The 19,211-nt window shown below is 48.7% G+C and overlaps 2 protein-coding genes across 2 annotated transcripts in view; one reads left to right on the top strand and one right to left on the bottom strand.

Annotated features, from left to right (window-relative positions):
* Window positions 1–19,211, top strand: part of Ddr (discoidin domain-containing receptor 2) — a 723,836-nt gene that overhangs the window by 237,443 nt on the left and 467,182 nt on the right. The gene's annotated exons all lie outside the window — the stretch shown is intronic.
* Window positions 11,885–14,291, bottom strand: LOC126547121 (uncharacterized). The gene has a single exon (XM_050194989.3). The coding sequence runs from the start codon at window positions 14,077–14,079 to the stop codon at window positions 12,517–12,519; it is 1,563 nt and encodes a 520-aa protein (XP_050050946.1). The 5' UTR covers window positions 14,080–14,291; the 3' UTR covers window positions 11,885–12,516.

Raw genomic sequence — 19,211 nt, forward strand, 5'->3', positions numbered from 1 at the left:
GGAAATGGAAATATCGTCGTTAAATCGGGAATTTCGTAAAGTCAGGCTTCGTTAGATCGAGTTTTAACTGTAATTGAAAAGTAGAAGTAATAAAGAAATGGTAAATGAAAGCGGAAGAACTGTGACTGAGTAAGCTTTGTGTGAGCAGTTACTGGAACTGCAAGAAAGGACTTAAGAGCTGTGGATTTTTCTGGATACGTTATGGAACGGCCTCTCGTTGATACAGCCATTAAGTTTATTTCACACCACTTAAGCCAATCAAGAGTCGTTATCAGACGCTATTACGTTGCGAACCTATTTGTGTGATATCACGCTTCCCAATATCTAGGGCAGGAACATCACATCAACATCATATAATGGTTTCACAATGATGCAGGCGACTATCATCAGGTAGCGCATCGCATATCGCCTGCTGGCCCGCCAGCATATTGGGAAAAGCTCGTAACTTAATGTGAATTTAAATGTTGTAGTGTGCACTTCTGTCACCTTAAATACAGGTTGCGTCTGCATCTAAACATTTGCGTCATCACGTTACATTTGCTTGACCGCGTTACGTTTGGTTAAACAATAGATTGCCCTTGCATCATGAACATTTTATTTGGGTAAAGTTGCTGTGTGCCTATAGCACGTGCAATAAGTGCGGGTCATAAACGAGTGTCACAAGCGCGCAGTGAGTAGATATGCCAAGTGCGATATACCTGTTGCCTGCGTGAAAATGCTGTCCATCCACAAACTCTATCCCCGCGCAGTCCTGTGCCGCATTACCTCACTTTTTTTTTTTTTATTTCGAAAGCTTGCCCTTAGGCATTAAAAAAAGCATATTAAAAGTAAGCGAACAGATTTGACTCGTGCAAAAAATCTAGAAGTGAACGATGATATGGTCCATGAATCCAACGTTCAAGGTCGCGTGGGCGGCCAGGCTGAAGGCCTGTTGCCCGGAGGTGACGGAGACGGCTTAGATGAAGTCCTGGGCACGTCCCTAATAGGTGTGTCGCTGTCACATTTTGGATTTATGTGTCACAAAATTGGCGCGTTGCTCCGTGAGGACCATGGTACTGTTGTGGCCAGAGAGCGATCACAGACGGGGTGAGTGCGACCCCGACACGCAGCCTCCTTAACGTAACCTCCTGTCAGCGGGTTAATCCACCAGGGAGGTCTGATCCACACGGAAGAGCTCGTGTGGTACGTCGGAGATTTTCCTTTTGCCGGATCAGTCGTCCGCAGGCTTTTCAGGAAAATGCGGAAGTGGGTACGTTGTAATCTGTGGGTGAGTTGCAAAATCTGCTTCAAGGAGACCCGGCAGGGCTGCTCGAGGCACCCAATGGACGCGTGTGAGGATATTCGTAGTGGCAGCAAGACGGTGAACGCTGGTTGAGAGTAGAGTCGACCGAGATACCCTACGCATGTCATGGATGGCTTGAGTCGAGTCCGTGCGAATGATGAGCTGAGAATATAGAGCAGCTTGAACACAAGGGAGCAACGTGGCCAGGACCACACTTCCTTTGTTGTTAGGTTAGTAATGCCCAATATTTTGGTATGCCCTATTTCCTTTCTTTTTTTCGGAAGAATTGTGCAGAACGAACAACTAAAACGAAAGCAGCGGGGTATTCTGTTAGAGTCCACCTAGTGCGCTGTCCGTTTCGGCCGCTGCTGATTGGCTAAGGCCGCTTCTCTCCTCCTCTCTCGTACAGCTTCATCCAGTCAGGAGCGGCCGAAATGGACAGTGTCGCTCTCTGCCCGAACAATGCTCGAGCGCTCTTCACTGTGGACAGAGGCCAACAGTCTGGAGGCGCGCGCTCGGCAAAGAGCGATGCCGCCTCGCATCGCCCGCGGGAAACACCCTCTCGCGTAACGCCGAAGGCGGCGGCTACGCGACGTCAACGAACGCCGCGTATGCGAGCCTGCGTCGCGGCAGCACGTGCTGCGTGCCGGAGGCACGTGACGCCGGTGCGCCGTGCACGGGATCAGCACGCCGGCCTGAGGGAGGTCAGCGGCGCGCCGCTTCCGGAGGCGCACTGCGCGACGGCGGCTGGTTTCACGTCATGCGTGGCGTGGGCGGCGGTTCTTTGTTCGCGCAACGGCTAAAAGGTCTCGGCGAGAGGAAAACAGAAACGGGGACGGCCGCGCGCGCCACGGATCCGCTGTTGTGAATAGTAAACAAAACGCTCGGCGCGTCAGAACGATGCCGTGGCCTCGGCGGTGACGCGTCGTGCTCTACTACGGCCGTAGTATGCCACCCGATGCTCTAACAATGAATGTGCGTGTTGGCGCTAACAGACATGGCGCTAACAGGCGCTAACACCAAACGAATAGTCAAGTCCAAGTTGAGGCCAGCCGCAGTGTCTCTCCATGTCTGTCTAATGTTCGTTACTTGAACACGAGTTCTTTACGGACAGCATTCAATAGTAGCGGGATGCCTCTTTGCAATTGATAGCAAGTACAGCAGGGCGGGGCATTTCCCGAGGCGCCCGCAGTTTGTGCGCAGGGGCGAGTAAGAGCGGGTGCGAGAGGGAAAATGTGAGGGCTTTTGCTTTAAATATCTGACTCTGACTAGGCACTACGGAGGAGAAGTTTATTTGGTCGTGTTGTATGCGTTTGTGCCTAGGCGTGCCTGCATTGCGGAGTGGGGTCGAGATTGTTTGCCCTCGGACGCTGGCTGCCGACGCGGTGAAACAGGTGAAGCAGTGGGCACTGACGCCCCATTTGGTGACTTACTGTGGTGATGCGGTGGGTGTATATACTTCACACGAGCAGAAAATTTATCACAGAGCACGGTTAACGAGTATGCTGTATACTAGATCACACCGTCAGTGTTCCTTCGAGAAAGGAGAACTTGTGTCGCGTTTGAGGCTAACACCTGACGCGAACACTTTTGTATTAAGAGGCATAACTGACCTGGAGACAACATAAATGGATCATCGTTTTATGCGTCATCCTCCTTACTTCAGTTCGATGAGCAAAACGAGAACAAGGTAAAAGCGGGAGCCAACGTTTCGATAAGTGGACTTGTCTTTTTCAAGGCGACATATGCTTTCCTCGGCACAGTATATATGGGTATGGTTCTTCTAAAAGGAAGAGGGGTTAAGGCGTGTGGGTGAGGCAATGCCCAAAGGTGCGTTAACGGAGAGCGTGTAGAATTGAAAAGAAAGGGGTGATATTCACACTGCCGGTGATACGGCCGTGTGTCAGCGGGCCGTGTGTTTCTTGGTTGAAGGGGCCTGGACGATGATACAGAGAATCATACCTTATCCATAATCTTAAGACAATGCAACAAATAGGTATAAATGTTTCAAAGGGAGCTTTAGAATCTATTCTCTATGCTAAATTTCAGGCTATAGGCAACAGCACTTAGTTATTTTCATTTAGTTGCTTAGTGTTTAGTTGTTTCTCTCGTTTTTTTCTTGCCTCCCTTTCTCTTATTTATATATTTATTCATTTTGCTATTTTTTTTCCACGAGCACCATTTTCTGCCGCTGCCCTTATTGTCTCTTTCAGAGAGACGATAGCTCACTGACCTCCAGCGAAGCAGTCAACTGTTGCGTCTATGTAACATAGGAAGAAACATCGCACTGGCGAGTCCGCCTTTCCTCAAGTGTTCCACCTGAATGATGGTAACATCTCAGCGGCGCGTCTAGGGAACATCTGATATGAAGCAATACAGAGAACGGCGATCATCCATCGTTTACTGCGTCGTGCAGCTGCGCAGAGGGGGCCTTTCCAACTAGGCAGTAGTACCTATGCCTGTCTCGTGTCTGCACACATGGGCATCACGTGAAGAGAGCTAACTGCCAGCTGCAAACATGCGCGCTACAGAAACGTTGGTGAAGCGAAGAAATAAGCAAGTTGCGGTTGCCTGTACTTGGGCGCATCAAAGAAAGAAAGAAAGAAAGAAAGAAAGAGAAACAATCGTGCTTCGCAGAGTGGGCAACTTATAACAGGATAATGCCACCTATGCGATAAACATGTTTAAAATGAGAGAGCTTTGTAAGAAAGAACGGAAATGCAACCTCATTCAAAAAGTGTAAAACAATAAAAAATGACGAATGCTAGTGTTCAGGGAGTTATAGGGTCGCAGTATCACCACTTTTATTTGTACGTTTTCTTTTCTGTTTTGTTGACTCGCCAAGCATGCATCCCAAAATCGCATTTGTGTTGTTCATTCTAAATAGGGCAACTACTCTAAACTACTTCTAGAGGCACATATATCATTTCCAAGTGCATGCTATTGTTTTTCCCGGAGGACAAGTAAAAACCCCCGTTGAAAAGCAAACAATCGTGGATGCCTATCTCACTTACTTTTTACAGCCACCAGTAAGGAAGAAATGTGAAATAATTATACACAGAGGGCATTGATAGACTTCTTTTTGTTTGTATCTTTTTTTACCAAACAAACCACCTGATTATGAGGCACGCCATAGTGGGGGACGCTGGATTAATTTTGACAACCATGGGCTTGTTAATGAGCACCCAATGCACGGTACACGTTTCTGCATTTCGCCCCCATCGAAATGCGGCAGCCGCGGCCGGGATTTGATCCCGCGACCTCGCACTTAGTGACTCGATGTCATGGCAGCTAAGCCACCACGGCGGGTATAGGCTTCCGCTCCTCCACCTTCCAGAATCTCTGGGATTAAAAGCAGACGGGAGCTTTAGCTGGCCAGTGGTCGAGATAAGCAAGCGACGTTTAGAGTATCGGTGGAAAAAAGCTGGGAAAAGATGGAGCCGGGGTCGTTAGATGCATAGGTAAGTTTACAATATAGAAATAGAGGTTTTAACTAAGGGAGAGAATGTATATTGTAATGATGTATACATGCAAAACGCTGGACTAAAATAGATGTAAACTTCATTAGCTCACGCAGGCGAGGTGACTATTTCAAAGAGGATGCCAATAGAGATCATGATCATCCTCACTCATATTTTCGTTTTAGGCCATCGATGTTCGTTTGAAGTTTCCCTCAGACTCTGGCTGGCGTCTGCTGCGTCGTGATCACCACCTTCCACTTGACAAATTTCGTTCAGAGGCTGGACTTCGTATAATACTGCATTACTGCGGCAAAAATCAACTATGCCTTATTTGGATATACTTTATGCTCCCGTAGACACAACCGGAAAGTACAGCCTATAAGGCACTATTCATCGCAAATCACCTCGGCTTTGTTGCTCTATTGTTTTCGAGTACGTGACGCTGACCGTATCCATCCTCACCACGTATCTAAATGTCTTCTTTGTAAAAGTTCTGACGACCTTCTTTGCGTGACTATTCGCGAAAAAATGAACAGAAAGAAATACGCATCGCTTCCCTGACGGCATTGTACCATCCTACAAAGGTGTTAGACGCACAGAATGAATAGGCATTCACGACGCATGTCTGATGGTGGATACATGTGACATCCAAGGGACTGAAAAGAGAGATTCTAGCATTAATCATAACTTGACACGTTAGCCCGACAGTACGCCTAGCATGTACATAAGCAGCGAAAGATGGCGTGGCAAACATGTCGAGGTGCATGCTCACAATTTGTGCACTAACGCGTCCCTTCCAACAACGTTAATATTGTCTTATTGAGTTCTGCGTCTCGGGGGTCTTTTTTTATGGCGCCATCGCGGCCACATTCCAAGCTCGAAACAGCCCTGCTGCGGCGCAGTATCTGGATGCTTTTGCGCACGTGATCAGCACGTGAAATTTGTTTGCGAACGTTGGGAGACACTTACAACCTTGTGGAAGCCGTCGCTTTGTTGCTTTCATACGAATTAATGAGGCTCTTTCGCGTCCATAGCAGCCAGTCTGCTCGCATCCTACTGCTTGCCCCAATAACGGAAATATATTTTTCACACCCAGGGGCTGGCACTGCCCGTATTTGAAACGAGGTGCTAGCGTGTTTTGTGCGAGCTTATTGCATTGCCCGGTGGCATGACAGCTCGTCACCTAAAGATACGCGCTTATCTGGAGAAACCGTGCATCCAGTACGTGTCAAGCGAACTACGCCAGAACAGGCGCGAATGCGCCCTGACTTTTTCGTCGGCCGACCGGCGTCGGTCGCGCGAGGTTTGATCACAGCGGTCGTTGCGGACCAGCGCGCCGAGCGGCGCTCATGGCGAAAGCGACACAACGCAAGGACTCGAATCACGGCGGATGCAACATCCTTTTCAGGCGTGCTGCTGGATTGTCCGCGGGATCGGCGCACGGCAGGCGGCACATTGCCGGCGGCGTGTCGACCGTGCCGCAGCAGTCGGCGGGCCCCGCATTCAGAAAGTGTGCAGCGTCACATGCGCGCGTATGGAGAACGAACGAAAAAAATAAAGGAACGAAAAAAATAGATGGCGCAGTAAAATTGGATGAGACTGCGTTGTAGGCCCAGCCGCCCGTAACACAGAAAATTGCACTAATGTCACATACGCTCTACTGCAGCGAAAGAGGTTCGTTTCACTTGTGCGTGCATTCAACCCTGTCTACTGTTACTGCCCACGGTGAAACAGAGAAAGTGATTTTGTGCTAACGTATCGTGTAGATATAAGGCCGATCAGGCCTCGCTACAGAGCGCAAGGAAGGCTTGCTGCAGAAACTGCTTCCGAGAATACGAGGCTAGCGGCACCAAGTGATGACGTTGCCGCTGTGTGAAATTTCTGATTCAACAATAGGCGAGAATATTTATGTGCGTAGCAGAACAGCTCTGTGACGAAGTTACACGCTCGATGTGGGGGTCTGCGTTCTACTATTTGCTAACTAGTCTCGCACGCAGCCTTCCAAGCGAGATGTGCGCCTGTCTTTCACTGCTTCAGCACAGCCACCACATGTGGCGGTCTCCACTAAGCAACTAAATTACTCATGTATGCTAGATTTCTAGCCGCGGCCCGTGTTCACCCTCTACCGGGTATTGCACAACTTTCACGAGCGCGGTGCAGCAGCCAAAAAGCCAAGAGGGTCGAGCAGCAAATCTCCGCAACGCCCGTTCATGTTCCTCGTTCATGGTGCGTTGCTCCGTCGACCATTAACCTCGTTGCCGCAATGTTTACGCGAGCATTGGGGAAGCGCCAGGGCAGAAGTGCAAAATAAAGAGAACAGCTCCAATAGACCTCAACCTAAGCGTTCGCTCACTGAACGCAAAGCACCCCTCCAATATCCTCATCGGAAAGGGGGCGAGGGTACTGCAAGGGGGGAAGAGGGGGGAGGCGGTGAATTGGCGGACCCGGAGGCTTCCTTCTCGCGCATTGGAACTGGCGATAACTAAGGTCTCGTTACCGAACAGGATCAATAAAGCACTCGGCCTCCTCTGACAACCCTGTTGAGGCTCATTTCTCCGGGAGCCTCAAATGTTGACATACGCCCGAGCAGCGGCAACCAGTTTCGTGGCGGCAATAAGAAAGTTGGGTAAAAAGAAATCACATCTGGAGCATACGGAGCCGGGGGCGGCTGCGTAGCAAACGCTGAAAAGGAAAGAAAAAAGGAGCGAAGAAAGAAATACTTCGCGCCATTGTTTTATTGGACGTAGCCGCGAATCCGGAGTCTTCCTACGCTTGAGGTGGCAGTACATCAGTTATCCTGGTGACGTTGCAGTCCGTCGTGCGCACTTTCTCCTCTGCCAGCACTGTCTCCGTCTCCACTCGCTTTCACTTTCGCCGTCTTGTTTCGAGCACATATCATCTGGTTAGCCGGTGCGTGACTTGGAAAGGAAATTAGGGATTGTCTGTGTGTATGGCTTCAGCAACTCAGGCCTGTTTAGCTAACGCGACCAGAAATGAAGAGGTGTATAAAATCACTAATGGTATCAGCTGCGGTTTTTTAGGAGCAGCATCGTGGCGCTGAACTGCCAGTGAAATACAAAATGAGGGAGGGGGCAATAATTAATTGCTTTGGTTTTAGTGGTCCAGTGGCCAGTCTTTGTCAGGCTGGCAGATACAAGTGGCGGTTGCTGCCCACTAAAAGCGCATGCACTTTTCATCTTCTTGATTTGATAAGATTCTCCTTATTTCTATTACTTCGTGAAAAATGCTCGCAGAAAACTGTCAAGACCTGTATATACGACTTCTGGAAGAGTTGTTGGGGAATTTATGTGAAGTATCCCTTACTTTATGCAGATTCGCGAATATCATTTTCTTTATCTCGCTCTCTCAGTTCTCTTTTTCTGCATGCACTGAAATGGGTTCAAAGAGAACGCTTCTTTCTTTTTGTTTTATAGCGAATCTGTTAGCCTCTCGAAGGTCGGCATTTTTCATGTCCGCGTCCGTTAGCAAAAATGTGGACCGATGCCGGCGGCAGTGCAGGCCAGGAAGAGTGACTCGCACCCCCGTAAGGCAGAGGCTTCAAGAACTCACCAAAGTGAAGCGAACAGTGCCTAGATTCTTTGTAATCACGCATAAAACATACAGAACAACATGCGTTTCAATAAAGAACAAGCACAAAACAAAGCTTAATTGATGACAAGGCGCTCTTTATAACATTGCGAAGCACGTAGCGCTTCCCGCATACGTTTCCAGGTAAAGATTGCTGTTGCGCAAGCTGCCCCGGCGACGGCAGCTTGCGACGTGGGGGGTGATGTCACTAGCCTTTCGTGTAATAAAAGAACCAGCCTATCAAGTGATTTCAATGTTGTCACAGCACCGCTATGGGCGGCAGTGTGCTGTCAAATTTACCTTTACTATCATTACTCTAAATTACCATTACTACCATTACTCCAATGTAATAAAGCGTTGCACAAGCCCCTCAGCAGTTTTAGTGGTGGTTTTGAAGAACTTAGCTGGACATCCACTTTCGCAGGGACGAGATGACGAGTCAATTTTTTTTCTAAGAAAACGTAATTAAGTAATTAAAACTATTTGACAGTGACAGTAGAGTTGCCATGGGTAAAAGATTAGGTTTTCGCATTGGTATCGCACGTCAATTTCCACCGACGTCTGGGAATAGAGAAACGAAACAGGGGGCCAACAGTACCATTGACGAAAGTAAAGTCACTGTGAGTATGGGGATTATAACTGCCCTGGGTCAGCATTACAAGCGGAAACAAGATGAACATGTGCCGAAGCAACAATCTACGCGCTTGCAAGTGCGCTGCGCACTACTCGTTGTATCGAACACCTGCGGCGTCAAAGCAATATTTTCGTGTTCGGTGACACATTCCAAGGTTGATGACTTGAATAACATGTTGCGACAGCTTGTTAGCGAGAACATTCATTCAGAGCAGGCTAAATTATCGAAAGAAAATACATTGACAACGAGGGACTAGTTCTACTGCATAGGCAATGCCGAAATCCTCTTTTTACCATGGCAGCTGTGACATCGATTTCGGTCTTGGACGCTCTAAAGGGCTTAGCACTCCTGGAAGCTTGTAATACCAGCGCCTGTTCGAATCGTCATGATGGTCCAAATGGAAACTGAGTTGGTGCTGTCGCTTGTAGATAACAGCTCAATAAACATCAGCTGCAGGCGAATTTAGCAGCAGCTGCTACTCGCATACTTGTGCTGGTATAGTGAACTCGTATACATGTATCGTACGCTATGTACATACGTGTATAAAATCCACCTATTCCTTACGTTTGTGCTATGCTTAAAAAAACGCATGGGTTCCAGATGCATCGCACATTGTACCGAAGCATCTTGCAGTTTTTATTCTCTATTTTATTTTTTAACCCTCCCCTTGTTTTCGTGGCCAGGTGAAAAGTGTTCAAAACATGCTGCCGTGTTCACAGCTGTGCTTTCGTCGCTCTATAATTCTTCAAAAGTACTTCAATAAAGTTTTCTAATATACTTATCCAGGGCTCGATAAGTTTCTTTAAGTTTTTGTAATTCTTACTGTCAGTATCTGAGCATATGAGCTCGATGCAGAGATCTCATAATACATTTGTGCACCCACACTGTTGCCTGAGTCTGCGTCGTGCACCGCCTAAGAATGACACGTAGATCCTGTATGGTCGCTACTGGCTTGCGGTGACGTGCTTTCCGGAATATTATAAAGGCTCTAATCTGCCGAAGAGCCCCAGCGGAAGCAGCCCGAATATGAGCAGTCAGCTCCAACACACCAGCGGGAAGGGTCACATTCGAGCGATCAGCCTAAAGAAAGAACAATGAGCGTAACCAGTTCCCAGGAATGCAATTATGTTTTCTTTCTAACTTACCTGTTTTCCCTGTAATTATATAAAGGCCTGCTTCGTGATCACGTGAGTAAACAAAATTGGTCAGTTATGCGAAGGCGAGTTGGGATTCTGACCAACTCGTTATCACTTCCGGAAGTTTGTCAAGAGAAAGTTCTGCTGCTTATTTCACGTAGATGGTATCCCCATTACGTGGGGTCTCGTATAGTGACTTGTTCTGCCTGAATATTTCGCTGTTATCTCGGCTGAGCATCTGAGGCGGCCTCTCTCTAATCACGAAGTCGCAAGTCGGTTTTTCCAGCGACGAAGCCGAATTGCAACAGAAAATATATCCTATACTGGGTCCTCCGCAACTAACAGCGTGCCTCGGAGCGTGATAAATTCTTAATTCAAACGCGAGCCCGCTCTTTCTCAGCGTGAAAGTGGGCTCAAATATCGATGTTGGAGGAATGTGTGAGACGAAATGTGTTTCAGCGCCGAAAAATGTTACGCAACCGTGTCGGCACGCAATTGAGCCAGACAGAGAAGCAAGGATGGGCTTCGTCCCGCAGCGTCGAACAATGCTTGCATGGTGGCCTGCGCGGTCGGCTGGGAAGTAGGCCACGCGGATGCATGGGCACCGAACGACGTTGCGAAATGCCAGCGGCGGTTGCGACGCGTTCGCGGTGGTTCACGCACGAGCCCCTTCGATGCGCAGCCTCCATGCAACGAGTCATTACTAGAGTTTATAGTGCCTAAATATATTCCCACCAGTTTGTAGTCCACTTTATGAGAACATATACCTCGGGTGCGACGCTCTCGGAGGCATTCAACCTGGTACACTAAAATGAGGCCACTTCTCTCTGTGGGCGTTGACAGCAGTGCGAAAACGACTCCAGTTGTTATCGACAAATGCCGACGGTTTTAACAAAGCTGCGCTTAATTCGGAAAAGTGCTAGCTGCCGTAACGATTGGAATTAGTTGCTCGAGGCCAGAGCTCAGGCGATCTATTGCGCATAAGTCACGTGAGTGACGCGCGAGACTGAAACTTTTTCTGACGTGTTTACGCTTTTACAAGCGCGCTCCAATTCCGAGATCTTGCTTTAAGCTAGCGATCCGCGCATTCAAAGCCTCGCTGATGGCGGCCATCGGCCTGTGAAGCCGTCACCAGGAGGCAAAACTATGCCGCTTGGACTCCGCACGCGAAGCCGTCTGTTGCTGCCCTCTTCAGTCAAGGACCAGGCTCTTGTAGATAACACAGATATGCGATAAGTGCGGTTGAGGGAGCCCCAGGATTACGAGATTTCTGAAGCTCTTGCGACATGTGGACCGATTGTGTTGCGTAGAAACGCTGACAGTGGTTAAATAGACCATCCAGGCAAGACTCATCAGCAGTAGGCGCTGCGTGGCCGTAGATGCGTAGATTTAACAGCCAGAAAATAAAAGAAGATGAAAGTTGTGCAGGGCATCGGAATACTCAGGTGTGCGTGCGTGCTCGGTGTGGCTCTCCATAGCATCCACAGCACATGCAGAATCAAACAAGAATTGCGCAGGCGATAAGACGTTTTTCTTTTTTTTCCCGCGCTTTACAGCCTTATTCTTTTACGTAATGCTCGATCAGTCTAAATACGCGATTGAAGTACGCGAGTAATCGAAGAAAACAGAATGCCCGTAATTATCGCGCATATGGCCTGATTACAACTTCGTTCCCCACCTAATATTTATACGTTCGAGGAAGAGTCCTCGCCACCGCCAAAGTGGTATCCGGCCGGTTTTCGAGACATTCCAGCCGCAAGTCGCAAGAATGCAATTATTGAAAGAAGGTTCAAGCTCATTTATTTTCACAGGCACGGAACAACACTCACGATAGTAGATGTAGTAAGTTCCCCGCATGATGCGTCAGTCCGTACACAAAAGCCTTTGGAATGAAATCAGATAAAGTTTGTACATAGAGCGTTAAACAATTTGGCACGAGAAACATGTGGCCCTTATCACCGTGGCACGCTGTGCGCCATTCGAAAAAAGACGAGCAAAAACACAAATACGTGATGCCGTTAAGCGAACGGGCACACCACTGAACGAAGGAAAACAATCTATAATAGTGCACGTTGCTTTCATGCTACAGGTTTGTTGCTGCATAGCAAGAAACCTGCACCAAAGTTCTCTGATAATCGTTAAGATTGGCAGAGACTAGAAACAAAGGTTCATTAACCAGATACGCCGCAAACGAAAAAAAAGAAAAATAAATGACCGCGAGCCGTACAGGTACACAGGACACAATCAGTATTTGATCACAAACACATAGAACACGAAATCAATAAACAAACAGCAACACAAATAATGTTACAAAGCACAAAATTGCATTGAATTTACGGCGTCGGTAGGCCTTATGACGCGGCGTTTACTCCAATGTTCTGTAACTTAAAAGGGGCATTTTATCACAGAAACACGTCACTGATCACCGACGATGTCACCTCCCGCGTCCACGTCTTCGTCATCGTCGCTAAGAGATGATCTCCGCGTGATCTTGCCTGCATTCCAGAACTTAAGCTTGGAAGCTCTGGAAAGAAAGCACTGCAGTCCATTGGCAGTCAGTCCGTGGCCGTGCCGTAGCCGCACTGTCTTGAGACTAGCGAACCCGTTGCGCTTGCACAGGGCTGCGGCCAACGAGTCCGTCAGCCCGGTGCAGCTGAAAAGCTCCAAGTGGCGGATGTTTTGGCAGTGCGACAGTAGAAGGTCGCAGGCCTCTCGCGGTACGGCGCGACCAACGCGAGGCCGGAGCCTCAGCTCCCTCAGGTTCTGGAACGGCCTCGCCGCGGCCATCCTTGAGCTCACCGTAGGGCTTGTGCAGCCCAGAAGGATGAACCAACGCAGTGACAAGGATTCTAGATCGGGGCACATGATGTCAGTCCTCGCAAGGTCAACAACGTCGAAGTGTTCGAGCCCAAGGCGTAACAGCCGCTTCCCACATAAAGCCAGCAGTGGTAGCACGTCGTCGGTGTAGGAAGATGGTATTGTTTGACTGTTCCTGAGTTCCAGCGAACGCAGGCGCTTCAACTTAGCCAATTCCCTCACGTTCATGTCCTCTTGTACGTGCAGTACGACTTCTTCCAAGCCTGGAAACCATGCGACCAGCCTTTCAACGCTTCCTGATCCCATGGATTGGCCACTTTGCAGCGCGTGGACACGGCTGAGTCTCCGTACCCACCATTCCCGACTGCCCGTGCTGGCCCTAACATCTAGACTGTCCAGCACTGCCTCGAGGTAGACGCAACGTATTATTTGCAGGTTAGGAAACGTCTCGATCAGACTGATCACGCCTTCGCCGTTCACGGACGATGGCAAACGGACTTCCATGAGGCTGCGCTGGATCGACAGCCCTTCGCGTTGAACGATTTGGGCCACGGAAGCAATGTCCTCGGCGTTTATCGAATGATGCATTACCTCCAGACGCTGCAGTAATGGACATGACCTAACTAAAGCTTCCAAATTGTTCCTGTATATTTCCTGAATGCGCAGCACACGAAGGTTGCGGGCCGATGTGAGGAGGCGTTTGACAATTTCATCGCTCTCCGGCGAGTACATCCAGAGGCCCGAGACGGTCAGCTGGCAGAGGGAAGAGCCGTTTTCCTGCAGCAGGGCGAGAATGAACTGCAGGTCGGCAGTGCTGCAGTCATCGAGGCAGCTCAAGTCGAATGACTCCACACCACAGACCAGCAGCAACTCGGCTACGCGTCGCACGGCCGGGCTGCGTGCCTCGTCGTCCAGGATGCACTCCAGCAGGTCTTGCCTGACGTGCAGCGGGCATTCGGCGAACGGGTTGTCGGCGATGGGCGTAGCCGGGGTGCGGGGCTCGGACTCCTCGTCCAGGCTCTTGCTCCAGCGCCACACGCTTCGGCCCACCTCGTCCAGGCACTGTTGCCGCAAACTCCAGGGAAGGACGATGCGGGGCCGACTAGACGAGGACGCCTCGTCGGCGGCATCCGTGCCGTTTTTAGGTACCGGCGGTGCCATGGCTGCTGCGTGCGAGCGCTTTCGTTTTGCGTACTCTTTGAGCTACTCGAGGAGTCGGCGGCAGCGCTTGCTTCCATGCGGAGGCTGTTTTTCCTTTTGCGGCGCGCAGGCAGCTCGACCGACGATAAAAAGCGGGAACGCGCGCGGCTGCCTCTCGCTCGGATCACGCCGCGTGCACGTGAACAGTCGTGCCGGCGACCTTCTCTTCCAACGCCGCGCGCGCGCTCGGCGTGCCGGGAAGAGACCACCAACCAGCTGCTGGGAGAGGGGCGTACGCGGTCGGTTACGTCACGTCCAGAGCGTGCGACTTCCGCCGAGGTCGTCAACAACGCCGCGGCTGCCTTCGCAGAAAGCGTCGCCCGGTGTAGCCCCTTCGCGGGCCCCCGCGTGCGGTGTTGCTAAGCCAGCAGCCATTACGGTTACGAAGATATCCCCCCGCGCTCAAACGGGTTTTCGGGCCGATGTCGGTCGCGCTCGGCCCTTTCTCTGCCGAACGGGGGCTGCCGCGTGGTTGCGATCCGTCCTTGAGAAAGGCTCTGCATACGGCCCGTTCTGGTACACCGGCAACAAAGGGGCCCGGCGCCATGTTCAACGACGCGCACTTGCGCCAGTAGCAGCGATCTCCTCCCCGGCTGATGCCGGGCAACAATCGCCGCCGCCTATCTTCGCTAGGCCAGAACCACCGTGGCAATAACTCGGCTTGCGTCCGCGCACCTATTTAGTCTCGCTTCTGTTTCGATTAAAACTGTTTTGGGAGGTATTTTATTGTACCTGAGGGAGGCTCCGGCTAGTATTCTCTGACGTGTAGAAAAATCGCTCCGAATTCTACAGAGTGAAATTCTCGAGAAGAAAAAAAAAAAAGAGAGAAGGAAAGGAAAATGTGAAAAGAGTTAGTGGCTTTCTAAGCCATCCTAGGTGCCACGAGGTCATTTAGGCCGTTTCGCATGACTCACGGGCCGAAAATGCCTACAATATTTCACAGATACTTCATTTTTATTTTTATGCTCTATAGGTAGCGTCGGTTGGGCTGCACTTCCTTCCATTTTCTTCTTCTTTTCTTTTTTTAACGATTATTCGTTCGAGCTACTAAACCTTGCCAAGATGCTGATAATAGTTACACCAATATTTGAGGCCATACCAGGCAGCTGGTTCTCTTTTGAAAACGCGGCCGCTGCAAGAACGAGTTTCTGATGCAGATCATTACGAAGGGCTTGGCATTGATGTCGATTGTGCTTGTTGTAATGTTACTTTCTAAAATAAAATAAATGCGCTAATTCTTTATCAAGAATCATGAATTCGTCAAAAAGAAAGAAAGTATCACATAGATTGAAAAGCTGACTTGCCATCGAACGTATCTCTTCTTTATTTTATGTTATTTTATTTTATTTTTTCAAAAGGACTTCGCGTTCTTTAAGAACACAGTATTACTAGCATCTGTGGCACTAGGAAACCTTTGAATTTCTGGGAGAGAACGGTGCTACAAGTTTTTGTGCACATTGCTGTGTTCAGAATCTAGAGGAACCCGTAATAGTGGTGTGTAGATATTTAACGATGTGTGTGTGTTGTGCTATGTGTTCTCTCTCTCTCCCCCTTCCCCATCTTTCATCTTCCCAATCCCTCTCCCATGTGTAGGGTAGCAAACCGGTTAATCTAAACTGGTTAACCTCCCTGCCTTTCCTTCTCCACTTTTTCCTTCCTTCCTTCCTTCCTTCCTTAACGCTTCGACTGCGGGTTGCTTTCTGTCTATCTCGTTTCTTTATCCACGCACAAGGAGGTGTTTCCACGTTCGAGCAACGTCGGTCATCGTTTCATCGTTTGCGTTGTAACAATCAATTACCAAGAAATGCCTGACGCGATACAAGACGCAGCTGCAATTAGCGCTCAGATGGCGCCGTTAAACGTTCATTATCCAAATACTGAGGAAGAAACTCGATGTAGCGCATCCGCATTTTATACTCACTTTCATAAGCATTTCTAACAGGACTATTGTCCAAAAGCACTGGCAGCAGCATCTAGAGAACACGGCACACAGCAGACATACATAATCGATTGCATTAAAATACGAGGCGCTTTCACGTAGTGCAAAAGATGTCCAATAGTGATCCGGGATGTTGCAGACTTCTCGCCGACTTGAGAAATCGCTGAAGAATTTACTGCGCTTCTTCCCAGTATACACCGTGATAAGGATATTCTCGTTGAATACAGTGGCCTTTTGTTTTTTTCTGAGTCGATGTCAAAAAAGAATTTCTGCATTAACAATTGTATTTTTTTACGCCCACTGTAGAAGCATTTGCGTGGAAGTTTACCCGAAGTCAAATGGTTGATTATAATAAAGCCGATAGTGCCTTTCACCATTAAATTATACACTGAATCATTGTAAATATCTAGCTCATTAGACCTAGGTTACAACTGCCCATGCTATTCTTCCCCACAGCTCTCGTTTTGACACTCGCCCCTAACCTGACGCCGGAGACAATTTTGACGCAGTTGGATCGCCTGACAGCAACCGTCATGTCATTGTATCCGCGAGAAACAATAGGTAGCTGTCAGCAGCACAACAGGAGATGCCAGTGCTTCCGGCGGCTTGCACGGGAGTTGGGTTGCATCTTCTGTTCTGCACGTTAGCCACGACAGCGAGAATAGTTTCGTGACAGGCGCAAGTACTGACGTGGAAACAAAAGGTATGCTTGGTCGGGGCAGACTTTTAACATTTTTTCCTACAAGCCCTAGGCATTTATTCGCTGAGCGACTTTCTGACGGTGGTTTTGCCTCATTTACTTCATCTGCATCCCACTACGTCACTGCTAAGCACATGCAGCTGGCTTGTAACATTCACAATTTTCTGAAGCGTCCTCAGCATGACGGTTCTCTGTACGTTCACACGCAGAACTATGGCTATGATTGGGCTATGGTTGGGCGTCGCGTTTACCAATGCCTGCGCGTTCCGCATAGGCAGTACAGTGTGCAGAGACAATGGCTTTCAATCTTACTGAAACAGTTGGACGACCAGCCTCTGTCAGAAGGAAGAATTCTGAAACATCGACGCGACTTTGACCGCATCAGAAGACCGTGCAAGCGCTCCTGCGCTTCTTGAGATCGACCGGCCTGTGTGAACGCCTGTGATTGGAACGCTTTTTCTGTTACCTGTTTCCTTTTCTCTTTTTTTCTTTCCTTTTTTGTCTTTTTTTGTTCCGTTTATTACTTCTATCGCTCTTTGTCGTCTTTACAATCTCCTATATCCAGGGTAGCAAACCGGAAACGCGCCTCAGGTTAACCTCCCTGCCTTTGCTCTCTCTCTCTCTCTCTCTCTCTCTCACGATTCGTCAACGTGTATGATGGCACTCTTAAGGCGTCATTGTGATGACGTACTGCTTCGTTGATAATGTGCACTTCCCTGTGGCGCTTTCCTGGAACCGCAATTGTAGGAAGTTGGTTGGACAACTACAACGCATAGCAATCTGTATATGTGGGAAGCACTTAATTGTTCCCTGTTTCAATCGGCGTCCTTTGGTTGTCAGCCATTAAAAGCGATGCCAGGCATATGTCATTGTCCCTCGACGTTGCCACCTTCATTCTCTGGATGTTGCTGTGATGGCGCGCGTCTTGCTCTTTGCGCTCACGCGCGATCACGCATTTTGTGAACGATTGCGATGTGTGCAAGCACGTAGTATGCGTGCTATTGGTTTTGTTAAAATTGATCCTTTTTGATGAAATGAGCTTACCAACTTAGTTATATCAACTAACTTTAACGGCGCTATAGCATGGTGTTACTATAGCTTGGAGTTGCTAGGAGCCTAGAGGCATTGTGTTACTAACCTTATGTTTTCAACTGCTTCGGGACATTTTTTTAAGAATGGGGCCCTGAAGCACCGACGCGGCTCGTTTCGCGTGTATATTCTTTTCTGAATAAAGAAAGACAAATATCAATGCTAGCATTCCGGTTTTCTGACTAAAGTGTCCGTTTCGCATTACAGGTGTGCGTCTCCTTGAGGAAGGCACACGCCCGCAAGCTGACTTAGTCTTGCAAGGCAAACAATGAGTGTGACAAGCGGAAGAGATAGCCACCAGCTTGTAATCGGCATTACGTGGCACTGCTCAGCAGTTGGAAAAACGGCGACAAAACACGACAGCTCTTTCTAACAGGCGTCTGTACGTCAGCCTGAAGTGGCCAGGTACCAGCAGCATCGATGTAAACTTTAAGCGCTACACAGATAGTTGGGGGAGGAGTGTTAGAACAAGCTGATTGTGCATTTTTTCCTTTAGCGATATTGTCCACATTGTGGCGGGTTGCGCATAATTCTATATTAAAATGCCGCCATCACAAGTCATCGCAGCAGAAGGCGACGAGAGCACTGTTGCAGTATTTAAGGGCTACAGAATTGGACAAGCGGCTGTAGCATGAACAGATGTTCATAGTGCTGCAAGTGCTACTGTGCTGTGCGGTGACAGTGTGCGGCGACAGTGACCAACTCTGATTGTATGTCTGTGCTCCTTTCTTTCTTTATCTCTACTTTGTTATCACTTTACCTCCCCCTCCCCTCTTTCCCCAGCGTAGGGTAGCAAACCGGATCTTCCCCTCTGGTTAACCTCCCTGCCTTTCCCCTTTCCTCTATCTATCTCTATAGTACAACTGTGTGAGCCTCACGTCGAGTTTAAACACGACCCTTCAGAAACAAGAAATCAGTAAGTGCAGTTCGATTGAGATTAAGTTGCTGGAACTCCCACAGCAGCACACATGAACAACTGTTGAAAGTTGGTCATTCTGACGAGGGCTGAAGTGTTTCGATGTTTTGTCCACAAACCGGGAACGTCTGTAGCGCTCGCACTGTGTGTGTGATGTGTTGTGGTGTGCCTTCCTCTTTCCTTTCTTTATCTTCTTCCATTTCTTTTTCGGTCTCTCTCTTTCTCTTGTCTTCAAGCTAGTGGGAGTGGTGTCCGTTTTAGCAGACAATTCCTAGCCCGCCCACTTCAATTTCACTCTGGTATTTATGTGTTTGCCTAATTACTAATTATGATTGTAGAGAGATCAGCCATTAGATATATAATTTATATTAAACGCCACCTATCAGTAAGTATGCTGCCTTCTTTTTTTAATTTCGAGCAGATTATTAAACACCTCATTAAAAATAATA

Source organism: Dermacentor andersoni, chromosome 1 (genome assembly GCF_023375885.2).
Source record: "Dermacentor andersoni chromosome 1, qqDerAnde1_hic_scaffold, whole genome shotgun sequence".
Lineage (NCBI taxonomy): Eukaryota > Metazoa > Arthropoda > Arachnida > Ixodida > Ixodidae > Dermacentor > Dermacentor andersoni.